Here is a 22,782-nt window from a genome sequence, read left to right on the forward strand (position 1 = left end):
AATGTTGCTGAACCCCACTGCACTATATCTATGTAAGCATGTCTGTAGACAATAGGAGGAGTACACATTTGTACAGTCTCAGGAGGAGGCATGTTACTGTGCTGTCCCATGGGGGTGAAGATTTGGCTGACATGACTTACAACCATCGCACACACAGTCATATAATTCCAGCCCTAGCCTTACAATATTCACACATCATTTTATTAGGCTGTAATTCAACCCATAAACCCATAAGTATGATGGGAAAAGAGCTTACTGCTGACCTGTGGTTCATCACTTGTCCGTTACGAAGCCCTCTCCAGTGCCCCTACCAGTCTCAGAAGTAATCAGGCCTCAGCACTTTGCCTCTTTCACGGAGACTAAACAGTGCCAGGATGCAGTGGCATGTTAGCTAATTACACCAATTCAGTGATGATCATGTGTGCGGGTACATTTACACCATAATTGTCTCTGTGTGGGTATACATGCTCAATAAATGTGCATGTGTGTATGACATGTAGTTAATTACCCCCCACTCAGAGGCGCTTGGAGGAGTTTTGTGTGTGTGTGTGTGTGTGTGTGTGTGTGTGTGTGTGTGTGTGTGTGTGTGTGTGTGTGTGTGTGTGTGTGTGTGTGGCATAAGGAGCTAATTACAGAAACTTGTATTCAAATTGAGAGCATTACCCAGCCTGCACTCAGAGCCAAATAATAAAGCCACAAAGACATGCCTCTCTTAATATAGCTAGAATTGTTCATGGTATGAGATATTAAGTATAGAAATTAGGGTGTGTTTGTGGGTCAGGAAAAAGACAGACCAAGTGAAACACAGAACTGTTTGTGTGTGATGGTGTGATGCTGTGGTTTACTACCAACCACAGCTGTTTGAAGATGCAGTAGGTGTTTCCAGGGACTCGTTTTGTATTTCCCCAAGCACTGTTGCTCTAATCAGCTAATGGAACGGCACCTAATCTGATAATGTCACATAAACACTCAGCTGCATGTCTGTGTGTGAGTGTGTAATGTGAGAGAAAAAGAAACAGAGATGAGAGACAAACAAATACTTATTAGACAAACATCCTCTGACTCAATTCATTTTCATTCAGTCATGCTGAGACCATTATGGGAGACTATGCTCTGCAGGGATATAGTCCGATTCAAAACATTCAAATCCATCATCCTCCAATGAAGGAATGGGAAAACCCTGCAAATGAATAACTGGTTAACCTCACAATTTAATGGACAAACCTAAGAAGCATGGAGGAGAGTGTGTCACAATATTGAACCCTTTAGCCAGTGGGGGTCTGATAGAATGGATGTTAACCAGACCTACTGAAGAGACCATGGCTGACAAAATAACTAAATTAATGACTGAACTAAAAGGATAAATGACCCTTGAGTCATTGGAACGGGAGAAAGTACCAGATAACTTGTCCAAAATTCTGTCTTTCCTGGCAGAGTACATAAGTGCCAAGTGGACTAGTCCAGATAAGCTGGTCCTCCGAGTTTGCTCCATGAGGAGTATGCTCAGTTCTCCAAGATGTCTCTTCCTTTTTCTATTTTCTTTTTACCATAACCCTCACAAAAGCCTGAACTCAATGCTGGCCCATGCTGCTCCGAAATCTACAGACAGCGACATTAACTTTAATTTTGTTTCTATATTTCCTTCAAAAAAAAGTTCAAAAATACTTCAAAAAAAGATTGTCCACTCACCACACTAAAGTCTAAATTGAAACAAGCTTGCTATTTTTCTCAAACTACAGAACTCTGTGTACATTTTGGGCTCTTAAGATGTTTAGATTATTATCCATTATGCAAAACCATCATAGAAGCATCTGATCAGTTCCAAAAATGTGTTCTGCAGCATAACAATGATCCTGAACATACAGCCAGAGTCATCAAGAACCATCTTCAGCAACAAGAAGAACAAGGAATCTTGCAACAGATGGTGTGGCTCCCACAGAGCTCTGAACTCAACATCATGGAGTCAATATGTAACTACATGATGAGACAGAAGCAGCTGAGACGCCTAAATCCAGAGAACTGTGGCAAGTACTCCAAGATGCCTGGAACATTGGACCTGCCAAGTACCTTGAAACACTGTGTGAAGGTGTACCGAGGAGGACTGGTGCAGTTTTAAAAGCAAAGCATGGTTACAACAAATATTGATTTCATTTAGGTTTCTTGTGTTTACTGAACTTTGTATGGAGCTAATGTATAAATAAAGAATATTCATGGCATTATTTGTGAGAGCATTCTCACTTTACTATTAGTGCCTAAAACATTTGCACAGTACTGTACAGTATATGTCCAAATATTCCCTATCATATTTGTACTGCTCAGGTATCAAGTGAAAGGCAAAAGAGAGAGGTTAAGTGAATGTAGGCAACCGTGTGTGTTGACAAGGTTACTGGAAGGTCTAGAGTCAATTGCATTAGAGGGCCTATTAAACTAGAAAACCTCAATCTCTGACTTTTTAATACTGTACCAATGAAGCAAAGGCAACCACAGGCCACTACTAGAGTTACATCCCCAGAATCCTTCACAGGTCTGTCTGACCCACTTTCTTGAGCTACTGATTCTTATCTGCAGGAGAGAAAATACATTCTCACCTGTGCTGAATGTCTATTCTCTTTAATGGAATGTATTGCACTCTGTTTATTCAAACACAACCTCGGGACATTAGATACGGTGTCTGCTGGAATCCAGGCTATGAACTGCATAATTGATAAGATACTTAATATAGTTTCCAAAACTTGTTCCCGTCCTACTTTTTACTAAAAGATTTGAGTTGTATACTTTTGACAGAAATTCCTAAAAATGACAGAACTGAAAATCTGGCGTGGATGCCAACAGAAGACCAGTATGTTAAAATGTGAAACAGAGCTTGTGGGTCTGAAATATCTGCACATGCAGCTCATTTTTATTCATTTTCACCTGTACTGAGCCTGGAAGTGATCCTGGACAAAACTGTGCCGACCTCTGGACTGCTGTGTGCTAGCTGAACTGGGACTGGAGGGACCCTCCAATGAATTTGATGCCTGCAGACAGAAAGAGATCCCTTTAGTGAACATAGTATATATTTGTTTTGACATTTAAAATAATTATTTGCAAACTTCAAACTGCAAGCAAAAAATACAAATACACATCATTATCATCATCTTATCATCATCTACATTGAAACTGCAGTAGGAAAGATTTTATTTTAGATATGTATCCTTTCATCAGTCTAAATCGAGGCGGCATGCAATAAGTGTATCCCATCTGTGTATTTGCCCAAATTAATATCAGGCATCAGATATGTGACTGACAAAAGCAAAAATCAAATCTTTCTTCAAAAGGAGCCAGATTGTAACTTCTTCACCACCTGCAGCTGCTGGTGGAGGTGCAAAGTTGTAAATAGTAGCTTTAATCAAAGTTGACATGGACAGAATGTATGTTGAAAGATTAACATGAATTTTTGCACTTTGCTTTCATTATTTAGATGATAAAATACACTAAAAGATGATCAGACACATGTACACACAGATATTGAAGTAGAGGGAGAAATAGAAAGGGATGCTTTTTTTGTCAGTCATCATGTCAGACATGTGAGCGGGATATAATACTCAGGTCTCAGGATTGAAAATAGAATGAGAGAAAGAGAGAGACATTTTTTACACTCAACTCATTTAACATTTATGTAGGAGAAAGTTGAAAGTCAATCCATATGGAATGACTGAATATAAAAATAAGGTTAATCATAACATTTTTGAGCGGGAAAGGTTTTCATCTTTCATCAAATTGTAAATGGTTGAACAGTCAATGCAGATCAGAATCACATAAGTATTTGAAATGTCACCCATCTACAGCATCACGTTAATGTGTGCTGAATAAACTAAATGGCTGGGATCTCTTCCATGCTGTGTAGGACTCAGCAGGAGGGCAGACAGACTTCAAAGATAAATATAAGAATGAAAGAATGATGGCTCTGAATAAAAGATGGACAACTACAACCCAGGGAGGTAGAGCAACAGATTGCTGAATAAATCTTATATATTTGATATTAAAGCTGTCAGCCAACACTAGGCGGTAATGATTGATTTAACACAGGCAGACACACACACAAACAGTGAGTTGGGTCCAAGTATTGGAGTTAAAGATATGTGGCTTTATGCATGGTGTCAGTTTGTCTTACTTTGTTCAGTAAATACCACAACTTCAATGCAACAGCAAGGAATGAAAATATGATGATTATTATGTTTGTAGGCTCATTATTCAGGCAAATGAATACACAGGACTTCTCTAGAGATGGTGGTCTGTTTTAGTTCACAGTAACTACAAGGAAACATTAATTATTGATCTGTGATGCAAGCAAATTCTGGCCTCCAACATGACAGTTTGGTCAGCTGCTTCCTGTCTCACTGAAAAGTCCAATATGTCCAATATGAACTTCAATCCTTATTGTATGTGGCTGTGTTATTTGTCACACTGATTTCCGTAAGGGCACGACTGCCTTCACTAACATCTGTAGTGTTTGTAACTTAAAATAATTATACAGTAAACTACAGTGATGTCTTAAGAACCTAAACTCAATTTTCAATTCTTTCAGGAAATACACAAGGGACAAAGGTGCTCAAATAGCCCAGCATACAACACTATATCTACATGATCAATACAGCCTTCTTCCCTCATGTTGCAGATACCGATCTCAGATATTCAAAACCAGGCAGGCCACAGCAAGCTTCATTACAGCCTCAATCCACCTTTTAAACTTTTCAACTGTATCTAGACAGAATGATTATAACATGTTTTTGACAGTTTTTTTTTGGTTTAGTTGTGTGCTTCAGTACTCTCTTCAGTTAAGTTCCAAATAGAACAATAAAGTTGTTTGAATTTTAATTGAGTTGAACTGAATTAACAGGGAGAAAAATGGAACATTTAGAGGTACTACTTTGCACTATAACAAAGCCAGGTGTATCAGAATCACACTTTAGTCTATTGCTTCTCTATGCTTACTTTGGATGTGAGTGATGAACACTTTGTAACTTGTTCTGTTTATTCAGGACAAGATTTCAAATGATCACTGCTGAAAAACCATAAAGTGATAAACACACAGTAATTAGATACTATTATGGTGCTTTTCCACTACACAGTTCCAGCATGACTCGACTCAGGTTTTTTTTGCGTTTCCACTAGGGATAGTACCTGGTACCTGGTACTTTTTTAGTACCTGCTCTGCTGAGGTTCCAAGCGAGCCGAGCCGATACTAAATGTGACCTCAACAGACTGCCGGCCACTGATTGGTCAGAAGATTTGTCGCTGGAAGAGTCATGAGCCGTCCCACACAAGAATCAAACCCGCCATTTTTAAATACCGGCAACAGTGTTAGTCATTCGTTTCTCTTGTCCTACTTTGTGTGTGACAGAAAGCCACATACACCATTGCGTCCATGTCCTCCATTGTTTATGTTTTTGTGTCACATATAAAACAAAGTCACGGTAGTTTCGTGGAGCCGTGCTATGACGACCCCGCCCACGTTGAGTAGGTACTTTTTTGTAATGGAAAAGGTCCTTCCTGAAACCGTGTTGAGTCGAGTTGAGCCGAGTAGAGCTAGAACAGTATAGTGGAAAAGCGCCATTAGATAATGTTCAGTCTCAAATTCCTGTGTGAGACGCCAACACTAAGCATACAAGTCATAGTCCACTGAGAGAAAATGGTCTCTCCACCTTCTCTGGGGAAATGTAACTTTGTGCACTCTTTGAAAATAATGACAATCCAACTTTGATGAAGAATTTCTTTTGTTCAAAGAAAATCCAATCACAGCTCGATTCACTTTGAACAATAAGCTTCTTTTTGGCATCTTTGAAAACTTTTCCAAGGATGGCTCCTTCCAGAATATATAATGAGGCAAAAGCCACCTCAGCTCATTTACAGACTTGGCCTTATCTTCCCTTTAATGTTTATCTCTTCTAAAGAGATACAATCACAATACAAAAGCTCATTGTTCTTTAAATCATCTCTGTCTTCTGAATATTGTGTTACTAAGAGACACAACAAGACTAGATTTACAATTAGCATTGTTGTATTCTGGTGAAAACACAGAGAGTTAACGCATTGTAGACTAGAACAAGTAGATCAGCTACAACTACGGCCTTGTGTGGGAGTATTTCCATATGTTCACACCTCAGCCATCTGTAATGATTCTAAAAATATTGCATATTCATCTCAATGTGTCAAGGTGTTATACAAGATATAGATGGACGGATGGGTTAGGTGAGTGGTTCTCAAACTTTTTCTGTCATTCCCCACTTTGAACAAGGGGGAATTTTCAAGCCCCACCTGCCCCCATCGCCCCAACAAAATGCTAATAAAATACCACGAGCTGTAAACCTCAGCCTCAGGGTGGAGTCAGAGGTCATCTCACTAACATGAAATCAGTAGGTGCTTCAGATAAAAGAGCCTATAAATAAATGCTTCATACAGAGTTGCATACAGAATTGCCCAATGCAAAAAAAACTACACAAGATAATTGAGCCGGCACTAATGAAGGGGGTTGCGCCAGATGTGCAGTGGACGCAGTGTATCATTCATAGGGAAACGCTAGCATCAAGGCAGCTCAGCCCCAAACTAAACAAGGTTTTGAAAGAGGTTGTGAGCGTGATAAATTTGATCAAAACCCGACCCCTGATAGTGCGACTGTTCTCTGCACTTTGAGAGGAAATGGGAGCTGATAATACATCACCACCAAGTAAGGTGGCTCTCCAGGGGCAAAGTAATGTTGCGCGTCTTTGAGCTCGGAGCGTGGTTTCGGATCTTTTTGGAGGATGACGTATGAGGCTGCAAGCAAGTTCAGTGATGAACTGTCTTGTGTTTCTCTGCTGGGACTGGATTGCCAACTTTTGTGGTCAAATTTGTAACGTTAACATCATTGCCCAGACTAGCCTCCTACTTCTCTGTATGGAAGTTTGTGTTCCGCTGCAATTAACATGCTGGCACACTATGGTTCCAGGCTACAATTTTCTCCCAGTCTCCTATTTAATGTTTTTTTTAATTTAGGCTACATGTAGGCTAGTAATGATTCCTTTGTTTATGTGTGGGTGTTTTGTTTTGAGTGTTTGATCTTTGTTGTCAATAAGATGGGCATAAAAAGGAAAATTTCCTCCTGTCTGTCGCTCCCCTCCTGTCATGTCTCTATTCCCCACCAGTGAGAACCGCGGGATTACCTAGTGCCATATTTAAATGCTTTCATTTTGTCTGAATGATGGTTTCAGCATCAAAATACATTTTGTTGTAATGGATGGAGCTCCAATGATTTGAATGTGATTGATTATGGACCTAATTATGCACCTTCCCTGTAGAGGGATGTGTATGTACTGTATAGTACACAATACTTTTATTAATATTAAAGTGCATTGTACTTTATTTTGGTAATGCAGATACTTATGGTCGCCAGGGGATGAGAGATTTTGACTTGTTACACTTTGTGTTTTTGGCAGATGTTAGCATTGTCATTGTCAGGCAATCTGCCTTTTGCGTTGCTGTAGACATTTAGATTCTCAATAATTATTGATTGATTTCAGTTGAAGAGACATAGAGCATATGAACAAGTAGAATTGGCAATTTTGTTGAAAGTAAATTAAGCTAAACTTTAATTGAAAAGAAATATTGATACTCATAGTAATTGAAAAACTGTGCAAATACAGTAAATGAATTTACAGTACAAATAATATAAAATAAAATGCAGTAATAATGCTGTAAATGAAAATACAGTAATAATACTGTAAATAAAAATGAAGTAATGATACTGTAGATTAAAAAACTGTAATAATACTGTAAACACTTTTACAGTATCTTGTTGCCATCCAGCTGCCACTAAACGACTGTACAATTTAAGCAAACTTTTTACAGACTGATGCCATTTGAAGAGAAGTAACAGAGTGGTGAGTATACAAAATGGGATAAGGTTGTTCTGCCTCAGAGTAAACCTTTCACAGCAAGTTTAGCAGGCCTTTGTGATATTGGAAAGGGGGTTTGTCGACACCTGGGGACTAAAGGATGCAGCACAAGCTATTTGAAGTTGACCACAATTTCCATTTTGCCCTAGTGAGCTTCAGTTTTGCTCAAGTTTTAAGGGTTAGGACCTTACGACAAAAGAGAACTACTCACAAGTTATTTTGATTACTTGAGATGCAGAGTTTCTCAATCTTGAATCTTGGATGTAGGTGTGTTAAGTAAACTAGTCCTAGTTGCTGTATACAGCCTAATAAGAGTATTTTATAATAATCCCAATAAATCATTTTGGTTGGATTTGAATATTTTCTGGTAATAATATTGGTAATAGGCCCTATTTTCATTCAACAGTGCAAACTAATTATGGACTTTCTTTTGCTTCGCTTTTTTTTGGCACACATTTGTGAAAAAGATTTCAATAACACACATGTACTGTACATCATCTCTTGTTTGTATATCTCAAGCAGAGCTGTGACCAACTCTCTTTTTCTCAATTTCGCTCTCTTTTCTCCCTCTCTTCTCAAGAGGACAATGGAGAACAATCCTCAGACCCTCAGAGACAGACTAGGTTACAAGCATCACCATGGAAACCCTGGCCTCTTTCCCCCAAATCACCATGTGGGAACAAGGAACTTTTCATCAGTGACAGCATGGCCTAAAAATAAAGAAAAAGGCTAATGACCACTGTGAGCTACTCATTCAAACCTACAGTGCATGTGTGTCTGGAACAAATGCCATAATATCACTTTGAATCACACCGTGTAATTATCTGATGTGCATGTCACATGTGTACATTTCAGCACTGTCCAAAATGAATCTCATTTTTTAAAATTTAGTAGTAACTCTTTGTAAAATTTCAAATAGAGGATTATAGCAGCATTTTTCCTTTTAGGAATGTTGGTGAGTGTATCTGACTCCTGAAGTGCTAAAACACATTCTGTGTAATGAAGGATCAAAAACTTACATTTTTCTAAAGCTAGCTACACATGAGATGTTGCTGCATAGTTTATTTAGACAGTGTGTCTCATTAAGATTGCATATTGTTAAATGGAGCACATTGTGTGATAAATTCTACAAACTGCAGGTAGTATTTGAATCACCAATACCTGTACAAGTACGTAAAGTTCATTCTGAATAATAAAAGAGATGTCAATTTGAATCTTTTATTGTGCAGTTCAACTATACATCATTCTTCCTATACATATAATGGCTGGATTAATTGGAAATGAAAAGTAAGAGAGGAATATGAGTATGAAACAAAGACTCGCTTTGAAACTTAACTTACTATGCATAACAAATCAAAACCACAGCTTTTCACTGCACACTTGAAAAGCCACTTTCCAATATAAGCAGGTCAACAGCCTCTTGGCCAGACCTGAGAGCAGAGAACAGGCAATCCACTGAGCGTCTAGAGAACAAGAGAAAGAGATAGGCCAGAAAAACATATACTGTATATTTTAAAGATATATAGAGTAAAACAGATACAGGCAGGGAGAGACAGAAAGAGTGTGTACTGTGTCTTTATTTAGCACCCAGGGAATAATGAATACAACCACAACGTTGTTCCAGCACTGGTATCTCTGCCAAAAATAGATGCGGGGGCCGGCCACAGCAACAACAAGTGAATACTAATATTCAGAAGCTCTAAGCTGTTCAATCGTCACACTGGGTGTAATAAAAAACAAACTGTAAATGCTAACAGATTTAGGCCACATTCAACTGCCTCCTGTTGCTTCTGGGACAAAATTACTACTGGTACCCACATGCTTCTGGCAGTGTAATTCATTTCTAAGGTTTACATATAGGCCCTGGTTTCAGACCGCAGTGTGTTACATCTAAAATACCTGTATTTACCCTTGTTCTCTAAAATAACTGTGGTGTCAAACTGTAGATGAGCTGCTTATTGAAAAAGGTTGTGATGAATGGAAGTAATAAAAAAAGACAGCAGAGAACTGAAAAGACTAGGAAAAACAGTCCAGAGCTCAAACAAACTCTTTTTCTGTTTTTATTGCCGTCAGGTATAGTTGCATTTTGTTCATATTTTTGTGTTGTGTGCCAACTTTATTTATTTTTCCCAAACAGCCAGGTGTTGGTCAATTAGAGTACAAACAACTGATCTAATATATTGTACAAGCAAAAAGCCTGGAAGACTTCTAGCAATGGGTCCCAGGATTTGGATACAAATACATTTTAGAATAAGAACTGAATTATTTGTGAAGAGAGTTGGTAACTATGGTACACTGAGCCTCTTATTACATTGGTACTCTAAAATGAATTATGTTTCAGCTTTGGTGGCTAAGCCCAGCATATGTTTCTGAGACTTTCTGGGATGTAAAAAGAGCTGAGGTCACTTTGAAAAGAACAGTGTGCCCTCCAACTCTTTTTCTCTTTCTTTCCCTTTGCACTTGCTACAATGAGAGGTCAAATGGTAATACATGACCACCATCAACATAGCTCACCACCATCCCATCACAAGAGGAGCAAACCTAAAAGCACCCTATTATTATCGTGTATCAGCAAGAACATTGCACTGTCTGCAAGCACTTGCATGAAGGATCACCAGGGCCTGTGCATACAAACACATGCATCAACACAATACGGCAGAAGCACACACACATAAATTTGCACAGCCACAACTACTGTATTGTCAAATTCGAGTCATGCTGGCACTTCAGTCAGCTCATTTGTGTACTGACTGTACTAATGATGTTATAGAGAAAAGCTATGTCTGTTTGCAGCAGTGAAGTACAAAAATTGTTAATGTCACTTCACTGTTGGGTCCCAGAAAACTCACCTGGTGGTGGTGGTGGTATGCTGTGTGTATAGTCAGCACTATATGCACACAGCTAAGCTAAAAACAAGAGCAGATTGCTTTTCTGATTGTCCAGGTATCCTGTGTAGCTGCTTACCATTGGTATTGTACAAATCTGTCCACCTACAGCGTTCACATGCTGCTGTCTTATAATCCATCCTATACCTACTGCACCACAGTGGGACACCTTCACATGTGGGATTTAGTAAACCAGCAGCCACAATACTCTTATGTGATACCAACTGTCAAAATATGTGTTAAGCTAACAAATATTATTCAGAGGTATTAGGCAGTTAAAAGGTTTAGATGATTAGCCAATTGACTGAAAATGTACTGTCAACAATGATTATCTAGTTTAGTCATTTTTAAAGGACGACTCCATCTGCATTTTGGTCCAGTTTGTTCAAATAGAAACACCCACTTAGCTGTTAGCAAAAAGCAGTGATGTGGATGAGAGCACTGCCAAATAACACCCCATGGTCACACTGGATTCTGCTCTGATCTGGAGCTGTTTACTGGTGGGAGGAGAGTTCAGAGTTTATTTTTTAAACTTCGAGCAATGGTGACTACTGTGAGTGCTCCGTTTGTGGTGTCTGTTAGCACGTTTAGCAGAGCTGCAGCATCAGTGAGTGCTCAGACTGTCTCTGTGGCTATTGGCTAGGCGGGTGAAGGAGTTTATATCTGTTACATGTAGTAACACTATCATGCAGAAAGGTCAGGTCAGTTGGGGGGAAAAAAAGTTTTTAGATGACCTTTCAGATTTAATACATATTAAACACTACTGGACAGCTACAGAATGATAAAAACCTAAATAAATACATAAATAATACAATTGTGGACCTGCCTTGTACTAAGTAAAAATGCTTGCTCCAGCTTTCTCAAATCTGAGGATTTTATGGTTTTCTTCTGTGCCGGTAAACTGAATATCTTTTGGCATGTTTCATGACATTTTATAGACACTCACCTAAATCAATCAATTCAAAGAAAATTCAATAGATGAATTGATAATAAAAATAATTATTAGTTGCAGCCCTACCAAGGTTATGCATGGTAAAGACACTAAATATGTAGTAGCACATACACTTTGTCTTTATCCCACATTGCTATGGAAGATTTGAAAAGCCTAAAAAAATAATAATAATACAGAGAAGAACAATACACATTGCAATACTATTTCCTTTTTATATATGTGTTGTCAATGTTGTGTCTCCATCTCACAAAGGCCAAAGCTGCCCTGCACCTCCTGATGTAAACTAGTGCTTTGTATTTAGTAATGGCAGGATTATGTTGCACTCTGCTGGACAACACTGAAATGCAATACTCCTTTAAATCTGTTTTTCTGTGTTAAGTTTCGATTTTACTGTGGTATGGAAAAAGACAAAAAGCTAATTATCATCCTTTTAACATAACATAACATAACCAAAGCTGACCACCACAGAGAGTGAAGGGGGATGAGGAGTCACAACACATGCTTTAATAAGAGTGCTGCACTCAGTCAGTGTTATGGGTCTCTTGTTTATCATTCTGATGGCAGTGACACTACAGGGTAACCAGGTTAACCAGGCTAAGCCAGCTAGCATACTTCCATGAGCATCCTAAAGCTAAGTGGGGCGCTGTCATAATGTGCTCCAGAATTATTGTTGTGTCGTTCAGAATAAGTGGATTATTAAACTATTTTGACAGTAAATGTTTGGGTCACAGAGCATATTCTTCATATGAATGCATGCACCGAACCATAACATCAGTGCTGTGACACTTTGGGACAAATACACTTACTGTTACACCCCTATAGTTCATATAGCAATGTGTATTACATTTCACTTCATTTCTTTGTTTTGTGTTTTTATTCATTCATTTCAGATCATCTATATATCACACTGTGAAATGAAATATAGTCCACTGAGGTATGGAATGTTGCTCCATGGCAGTAAAGATATTAATGAATTTGGTCAAAATGGAATGGAAGACACAAGGAAATCATGTTGTATATTGGTTTGTGTGTTTTTGCGAAGGAGAGCATGATGTTTATCTGAGGTGATAACATTTGACTTGAGATCATTTCTTTTACTTCCAGACATTTCTCCTTAATACTGTCACCACAGTGTTGGACTCATTTCTGTGTGATAAGTGACATTGTAGCCACTGCAAATCTTTTTGGCCCTGTGCCCCTTTTGTTTGCTGGCAGAGGCACAGCTTCCCTCCAGAGATCGTCATACTCCAATCCCTACATGAAAACATATGTTGTTATGAAAGCCCTGCTGATTCACTGTGGCACACATTCATGTGAGACATTACTCAGGCGTTCGTCCACGGCGTGCTGGGGGAGTGAGTGGGAGTTTCACTAGCTGTGGTTGTGTATTAGAAGGTGTCTTTATACTCTGTGTGTGTGTGTGTGTGTGTGTGTGTGTGTGTGTTTGCACGTGTGTGAGAGAGAGTCATGGGGGCTTTTAGTTTTGAAGCAAGTAAAAAAAATCTAAAAACACTGTAACAATGTGAAAGAGTGGGTGTTTGGTGTGTATGTGCGTATGCGTGTGCGTGTGTGTGGGTGTGTGTGTAAGAGATGTCAGTGTAGCTGTGAAACATGAGAAAAACAAACCACAGAAGGAAGGTTGGCCTCAAGGTAGAAAGACTTACTAATAACCAAAAGGCTGCAGGTTCCAAATTTTGTGCTGACATAGTGGTGTGTTTCTGCTCCAAAATATATCATTGTGATCAAAATTATTAATCACAGCTGTTTTTGATTACAGAAAATGTAAAAGCCTTTACCATGCATGCACTTGAAAAATGGCTCTAAGTGTCCTTCATGGAGCCCTGTGGCTTCAGTCAGCTTGACATGAGCAGTTACAACAAATTCTAATAGTCTTCATGGTTTGAGAAACACACTATTAATTTGTATAAAGATAAACATAAACACTTCTGCACTATAATCCACTATTCTGCTCACTATTCATTATGCAAAAATGTGGCTAAAGACACTGTTTCCATCTCAACGCCATCTCAACATCTCCACACACACTGTTGACCTTGCAGGTGTAACAATTGTTTTCAAAAAGAATTCACAAACAATTGTGACAAAAATGGCATTTAGAAATTCTCAGAGCCTGCAGTGATGTCTTCAATGTGCATTTTTGTCCAACCAAAAGACCAAAACGTGCATTTGTAATTTGCAGTCACATGAGACAAAGAAAAGAAATCCTTACATTTGAAAATGACTGAAAACAATTATATATATATATATATATATATATATATATTAGTTGCAGCTCCAAATCCATTTTATCCACCATTAGTCTCTCCTCTTTGTAAGGAAGGGTTAGCCATTCAAGTCTAAAGTGGGTGTGCCTGGTTTTAACATTCTGTATGCTTTTGCTTCATTCTTTTCAGTCCTGTAGGCCTACTTTGAAACAGCTTCAGAGTGTTGCTTTCACTCTTAGTGTCAGTGAATTAATATTTCAAAATGTAACAGTCACAAATTTCAAATGTAACTGTCAGCTGGCATCTGGGAGGTAAGTAGCTCCTCACTGGAGCTGAAGTAACCTGAAGGCACTTATGTAAAATGACAATAAAGAAGTGTAATTTTTAATAATGCTATTGTGTCAGTATGCTGAGAGACCTGAGTTGCAGCTGGGGAGAAAAAACATGCCTTTTATTGAGGCTAAAAATAGTCTCTAAAATATAAATGGTGTCCAACTGAGGAAAGACGCTGATTCAGTTATTGTCTCAAACTACATTTCTAATCAACTGGCTGGCCCAAGAAGCTTAACACAGCCAGCAACAGCTCTGAGTCATCCCTGCACACTAAGAAAAATGCTTGCTCACACATACACAAGCCCACTCCAATGCATGAGCCTACACAACTGTGGTCCCTTTCTTTTTCACTCTCTGTCACAAACACAGGCATGCAGCTCTAAATGTGTATTCAGACAGATTAATAACTGCATTTAGCCATATAAGACTGGATTAAATGACCTTCGACTTGTGGTCATGAAGCAAGAGTGACGACATTCACTGACGTGATAAAGCAAAAAGCTTAAGAGACTCTGGGAAAGGAATGACAATGAATTTGAGATGCTGACATGGCTCCCTCAAACATGTTTTCACCATGATGAAGCAAAGCATTGTGATTCCTAACTGCCAAATTCAGCCAGGGTGACTAGACATGTAATCTCAAGCAGCTATACTCCTGTCTCAAATGACAAACATCTGGACAAACCAAACTCTCATGATAAAAGCTGTTAAATAGAGCTCTAAGCTGAGCCAAAGGCAACAGTGACTGGTTCTGAGAGCAAAACATGAGCTTTTCCCACCCGAGCCCTTGAGATAGAGCAGCTGCAGTAGGGTGCATTTCTACAACTATTCCAAACCGACTTCGTTTTAACGTTAGCGTGACAACAAAACCACTTTTCACACATTTAGATTACAGAATTAATGAAAACCATGACTATAAAAATGCTTTCTTTTCTTTCTTTTTTTTTTTTACTGATAACAAGTTTAAGTAACAGTTTATTAACTCAAGTACTGTTCTTAAATGTATTTCTATTTTACTTTATTGTTCTACTATTAAAGATAAATATGCATTTTACTTTGCTATATTTGTGTGGCAGCTATAATTACAAGTTACTTTACAACATTTAAATTTGCTTCAGCTCCACCAACAACATTAAAATACAGCTTATATGACACACTCAGCATAATTTACTTTTACATTTGAAACTTTATGTATCTTTTGCCTCTATTACATCTGTACTAGTACAGTACAAACTAACCACAGCTGATAAACAAAAAGGATTGTTTTAAGCAATAAAACTGGTTGGAACCAAATTTTAATTTGAAATCATATTGTCACATTTCAAGAAGATGCAGTAAGCAAAGTCTACAGCAAACAAGGTCCTTTTACAGTGAGAACAAATACTCTGTTTGACAATTGAAAATCCTCACAGGGACATCTTTTTACCAGGCGGGTGAACTGGGTGTTGAACAGTTAAAGATTAAGCTAAATGTCCTTGATCAGTTATCCATGTAAGAAACATAGATTCACAGTACCTGCAGCAGGCTGCTGTGTGTGTGACACTGGTTTCATTGCAATTAAGTTCTGGTGTAAAAACTCAGACTTTTGAAAATCTGCCATCTGAAAAGCATTATGTTTAAGAACTACATAGCCAGAACATCAACCTGGTGTACAAATAACATAGAAACACAGATGTCAGATAGCGGATAAGGATATATTGTGATTAGTCGGCTCTCACATTAAAGAGTGCTGAGCAGCAAACTGTAAAATCTGTATCATTCTTCCTTGTTATAAAGATGAAGAGAAGCGGGAACAAGGGAAAGATTGATAAAATAGGAAAGCAAAGCATTATTTTAGTGTAACTAAACACAAATAAAGCAAGTGAACCTGGCACTGCTCCATCACACCTATATATGATGTCACAAAATACAACAGTAAGCAAGAGTTACTGTCTTTGCTTGTCTCTGCCTTTTGTGTGTGTGAGTGTGTGCTCAATAATTTTTCTTTGGAGCATTACTGAGCAGCTGAAGTAGCTCACACTTTCAGTTGCTGGTATTAGCTTGATGCTTTTTGGTCTCCTGCAGGAAGAGATGAAGTCTCCCACTGAGTGTGCGAATTAGGCGAGTCAATGTTGACAGAGCTGTTGGCTGCTTCAGGAGACAACTGAGAAAGCCCGCCACCAGAGCATTTGAACAGCAATTATTTGAGCGCATGCCAAGGTTTGATAGAAGTTAACATGTGTGTCTGACACCTGAGAGTTTGTCAACACTGTCTGAAAAGCAGAGATTTGTTCATTTAAGCTCACTTTCTAATTAAACAGCTTCTTATAATAAATCACGCTGTGCTGAAAGTCTTTAATCTTTTCCTACATTAACAGCGTGGAGAGGCAACTTGGTAGAGGTTGAACAAGGTCAATGAGATGAGGTGAAGGAAGAAAAAGACAAAAACACAAAAAGGAAACACAAAATAACGACAGTTATAATGCACTAGTGGGGGAGGGGGCTGTCCTGATGATGGCGCCAAAGGAAATGTTGTTTTGCTACCTAAATTTAGTAGTTCATCCTCTGTGCAGTGGCTATTTTAGCACATTCAGATTCAACTTGTCAGTCTCAGTCACACATTGTCAGCTGTAGTTCTTCAGACACAGTTGTACATTTTCAGCCTCAGCTGTCATCTACGTCTAAGTCATCTAAGTCATCTAAGTCATCTACACCATAAAATGTCAAAAAATATAAAAATTGGCCATCACTATATCATTGAGCCCAAGGTGGCTTCTTCAGACCGCAAAAGATATCTAAAAGATATTCCATTGCCAATGGTGTAATGCAGAAAAGCAGTGACTTGTAACACTGACAACAGTCTATGTTTATTTTTAGTCAAACTGATGAACTCTTTTCTCAGATTATGAACACAAAACTTCAGGATCATGTTAAGGCTTTACAGACAGTAAAACTATGAAAACAATAAAGCAAATAGCACTGAGATATAGCACTGTTGAGAAACGGATGCAAACACAAAGCCAGGTAGGATTTTATAATTTGGAGAGTGAAAGAAGATAGTGAGATATCAAGAGAGAGACTGACAGAGCGACAGATAGACTGATTCAGAGAGTGAGGACAGGGCACGCAGCAGTCCAGAGAAGGGGAGGAATGAAAGAAACGCTGTCCGTGCAGTAAACTGGCTGACTCACCCCAATTCTTTCAGCTCCGGATGACTGCTGCTAATTCGACCTATTCAAAGCTGGCTTACGGTAACAAGGCAGTCTGGGAGATAACGGTGGAAACCGCAGGCATTTTTAACCCCCCTCTTCCCCCTCTCAACCTCTGGCCTGCTGCTTACCTCCGCACACTTGCAGCCATCACTACCCCTTCTGCGCTGTCACTTTCCACCAGCACCATGTAGTGCATTCACTTTCATAGTGCCAAAAATTGTGTCCAAGCTGACTGATATTTATTTATAGCACTAGTCGTAAAGAACAAAATCAAATGCCATCACTGCATTTTTGTCCTTAGGTCCTATCCCTATCTGAAGAGCCACTCCATTTCATACAGTACTGAGTGCAGCCAGACCCGCCACTCTCTGGCTGTTACTATGGAGATGCCAGCAGGGCCAAAACAAAAGCAGAACAGAAAATAAGCAGCCTCAGACAAGAGCCCCTGGCAGAGCTCTGAGTGCCAAATCTGGCTTGGCAGCAGAGGCTGGAGCCATCTCTCTCTCTGTCTCTATGTGTCTCTCGCTCTTAGTCTCCAATCTGCACACTGGAAGTGTTTATTCCCAGGCAAATATTGATCTAGAGAAATAAACGAACTGACGTGAGTCATTGAGATGAAGGGGAAATAATTAATTAGCGTTTAAAACGGATGAGTCCTATAAGGGTGTTTGAACTCGCTTAGATAAGAGAGGAGCTTTGGGATTGCTGATGCCAGAGCCTAGCTGGGTCCCTTTGACCTGAGCTTGGCATTTAGAGCCAAAAAGCGAAGGATCTCATGCCAAAGGACAAGATGAGAACTTTTAAAGAGAAACGAGATCACCACTTAAGACTGGCTGATGTCTTCATAAACTCTCTCTGAGATGTTAGAAAGCAGAATCTTTCACAATGCTCTTAGGCAGAGGAATCATGTCTGCCTTTGATTGATTTTGCTGTCAGAATTTAATAAAACCTGGAAAAAAGAGTCATCAAAGTGATTTTTAATGCAATAAACTGTGCTCCACTGGTATGCATTACATCACACAAAACTCGTGAGACATGTAAACACACACGCGCACGCGCACGCGCACACGCACACACGCACACACACACACACACACACACACACACACACACACACACACACACACACACACATCTACCTTAAAAAAGCTGCCTTGAAAGTGTTATTATACAGTATGACCACTTTAAACTTTATGAAATGTAGAAGGCGCTTTCTTCCTTGGCCTTGAATGAGGCATATGATTAAGTAATAATGCTGCTGGTACTGTTTAAAGGGTTTCTGTTTTGGGAAGCACAAGGTCTGCATCCATTTTTAAACCCTTTATCCTTCTGCTAAATCTGCCACACTGGCTCATTAACATATAATCAGTAAAACCAAGGCAAAATGCATACACCCACGCAAAGTCAGCAACAATCTAAAGTAGCACACTGCAAATGACAAACTGATAAATCTGAGACTAAAAATCTAAATTTTGTTTTTTCTGGTGCACATCAATTTGTCATGAATGAAGTGTGTTTTTCTCAAAGCTATTATGATACTTTCAAGATACTGATCATTTTCTCTGCACAATACTTCCAACAATAAAAAACTGATATGCCAACAAGTGAAACTGTCTTTTCCTATTAATTGTTCACACATCTAAGAGAAATAAAATAGTTTTGACTGAATATGAAACTAAATGGCTTGGGTTTGAATGAGATATAAAAATGTTCTGAGGAAACCACTGAGGAAAATAAAGAACAATGGAGAACAGGTGACAGGAACAGGTCAGACTGCATCGCAGCTATCAGTCCTGTTCCACAAGCCCAAAGGCACCAGGAAGTCACAACCATATAAGGAAGAAAAGCTTGCAAATGTGGGTGTGGTGCAAATAACTTGGAACAATAGACCTGCGGGAGAGACTTTGTTTACTTGAATTTTTTTTTTTTTAAACGTGTGCATCTTGTTTCAGTTTCAAGCGCACCAGCAGGACCAGTTTTTGATAACACAGTGATCACACAGAAGACAAATGAGTGTGAAAAATGTTACAGAAATGCCTCTGGGGATTTGAGGCAGATTGTTTTTTACTTCTTCACTACCCGCTTGTCAGACTTACTGACAACTAACCACATATAGCAACTAATCGTCACCAGGTATCTGTATCTCTTAACCACAAGTCAGATTTCATAGCCATTCATAGTACCAATTTAACATATTTGATCCTCATCATAAATAAACACTGTGCACATTCAACAAACAACAGAAATGTTACAGAAGCAGAATCCTGCATGTTGAAAGTGCAAAATTCTGGTACAATGTGTAATGCTAGTACAGTTTTACTTTCCTGGTTTTGTCAGTTGTATTGGTTTTATCAGTCTTTTATATTTTTATTTTTTGTATGAATGATTTTATGGATGCTGCAAAGTGTGTGGAGATAAATGTTTTATGATGTAGTGATGCTGAACCCAAGAAAAATTTCCCTAAGGGGACAATAAAGTATTTCCTATCTTAAATATCTTGGGAGATGACTGTATATTAAACATTTAAGCAATTGCTATAACTGACTCTTCCCAAATGATATCATGGAATTAACAGTTACTTATGATGCAAAAATGCATCTCCAATCTCAAAAGAAAAACATACTTCCAGTCCTAAAAGCTTTTATTGTAAAGGCTGCATGAATATGTTGAATAACCTTACATCACATTACATTAAAGGATAAGTCTGGTAATATTCAAATTTTTCTTTTACTGTTAATAAATCCCATGAAAAGACCAACCATAAATTCATCCTATGAATAAGTATTGCTTGTGTAGTGAAAGCTTGATATAGCTGATTCCCCTGTGGCATAGAGCTCTATTGTTGTCCACAAATCAAAAACACAGCAAGGAGCCACAATGTTTATGCTCCTGAAAATACTCACTAACAGCAACAAATACACCATTTACTCCTTGAGTACTGGTTATTAGAAACGGTTTTCAAATTGCACAGTTTGACTACATCTTTCAGAGAAACCTGTCTTACATCCCCTGGCCAGAAACAGTCATGGACATACTGCACAGCATTCATTCATTCACTCACTCCCACATGAATCCTCCTAACTCAGTGTCATAAAGCATGCTAATTCTGTATCATTACTCACTTTTTAGTCATAATATGTGTGTGTTGCTGTGAGAGAAAGTGGAGTTCTTTTCACCTCTTCAAATCTATCATTTTCATGATTTTCTTATTCACTGAGAGATCTAAAATTTGATTTCACCTCTCTAAATTAAGTCCTTATGAAAATGATATAAAATAATAGAATGTAAAGATCATTTAACCCTGTCTGTTTTGACTTGTTCCTTTTTTCCTCCCTTCCTTCCTTCTTTCCTTCCTCCCTCCTTTCCTTCCTTACCTCCTTCGCTCTTTCTTTCCTCCCTCCTTCCTTATTTCCTCCCTCTTTTACTTCATTCTTCCTTCTTCCTTCCCTCCTCCCTCCCTTCTTTCCTTCCTTACCTCCTTCGCTCTTTCTTTCCTACCTCCTTCCTTATTTCTTCCCTCCTTTCCTTCCTCCTTCCTCCCTCCTTTTTATCCTTCTTCCTTCCCTCCTTCCTTCTTTCCTCCCTCCTTTCCTTCCTTCCTCCTCTTAATTAAGTGTTTCCTGAGAAGTGCAGTGAATATCTCATTCATGTAGTAGGATCCATTAAAAGCCTTTTACAGTAAGTATCCACCTTGAGTTACTGTGCTTTGTCTAAATGCATACTGTATGTGTGTGCGTGTGTGTGTGTGTGTGTGTGCGTGTGTGTGTATTCTGGCAGAGGAGCAGGAAATATGGAGAATCAGGATTAAGAAAACAACACACATTCCTGACCTAAAAGAGGATCGCTGCTTGCTAAGAGGGAAAAAAGTGAAAGAAAAGAGCATGAATGGAAAACCAAGCAAAGGCATCTCTGTTCACTCTTGTCAAAAATGCAAGAGAGGTTTTTAAAAGCTCATCCTGAAAACTCTTCAACTTTCTGTCACGCATGAATACACATACATACATAGGAAGGACACCACTAGGAGATGAAGGGGGTGCAGAGGATAGGAGGTGACCAGTAGAATGTACTTGCTGCCATCTCCTGAGCATTAATCAATTACTGAACTAATTTTGCTCCCACTTATGGATCTGCTCTGTGTCTCCCCTTCTATGTTCAACTGTTTTGCTTCCTGAGGGGACATAATTAATTTTTCATATCCTCCTGCAGCTTTGGCATTTCAGTCACAGCACTCTTCTGTAGGGCTGCTCCACTGCTGAGTGTCACTCAATGCTCTGGTTTCTACTTGCCTCTATGTCACTCATATGTCATAGAAATGCCATACATGATTTACTGTATGTGATTACTACTATCTGGTTTTTCTGCAGCAACAGGTCCATTCAGATTTTTAGCGTTTAGTCTTTCGACTAACAGCAACACTGTTCCTATTAGAGACAGGGGATTTTTTTTTTCAGTTGTGTGATGGTTTTGATTAAATTAAAGTTGCTTTAAAGCCAAAGTTATTATGTTTTGAGTGATTCTGATCCTGATGTGCATTATGAGATTGTGGATCAGTTTTATGGATAAGGAGGCTGGGACTCCTCTGGCAGGAGTCTGGCAAAGCCACCCCACTATAATAGTGGTCTTTCAAGGCCAGAAATAAATTAGCTTGCATACATAGTATTTGGTGCAGTTTAAACACACTTTGATGTGTTTCCAACACTGTCTCCTAGAATTTACAATCATACACAGCTAAATTGCAACAGCAAGTACATTTATACACTAGCTGAATTACACTTTACATTTTCTCTAAACATAATGAGAGAATGTTGTTAATTAACATATTTGGCAAGTTGTAAAAAACGTTGATGCTGCATAAATGAGTGAAAAGTTTAGAGAGAGTGTTACAGTTTTTTCCTCCACCAAAATATCCAGTCTTTCATTGCACTATCCACTACAGCAATATTACATTGTGTATGGATATATTGGACTAGCAGTAAAATGTTACCTATGAACATAATCCAGGCAGCGATTATGTTTGCTAGTGGAACATAATTGGGAAAACAATTTAGTTGTGTATGAACACCATTTCGCGGAGACAGGGTTGATGTTTGCCCGTTGGATAGGCTAGTGGGAGAGCTGTCAATAAAGCTCTTGACTAAATAACCAGCCTGAGACCACATGAATAAGAATTCAAAAGCTAAACTAATATTAAAGCCATCTGCTGATCATGGAAATGAAGTGATGTATGAGGAAGCTGTAACCATGGGGACACATACAAAGTTTGGACACTCTCATATAAGAGAA

The 22,782-nt window shown here is 38.7% G+C and overlaps 1 protein-coding gene across 1 annotated transcript in view; it reads right to left on the bottom strand.

Moving 5' to 3' along the window:
* The window catches only part of usp43a (ubiquitin specific peptidase 43a), a 96,156-nt gene that overhangs the window by 53,624 nt on the left and 19,750 nt on the right, over window positions 1–22,782 (bottom strand). Inside the window, exon 3 of the mRNA XM_053331886.1 lies at window positions 2,914–3,017. Coding sequence (XP_053187861.1) covers window positions 2,914–3,017 — 104 coding nt within the window. The remainder of the gene's footprint in view (window positions 1–2,913; window positions 3,018–22,782) is intronic.

Source organism: Scomber japonicus, chromosome 2 (genome assembly GCF_027409825.1).
Source record: "Scomber japonicus isolate fScoJap1 chromosome 2, fScoJap1.pri, whole genome shotgun sequence".
In the NCBI taxonomy this organism is placed as follows: domain Eukaryota; kingdom Metazoa; phylum Chordata; class Actinopteri; order Scombriformes; family Scombridae; genus Scomber; species Scomber japonicus.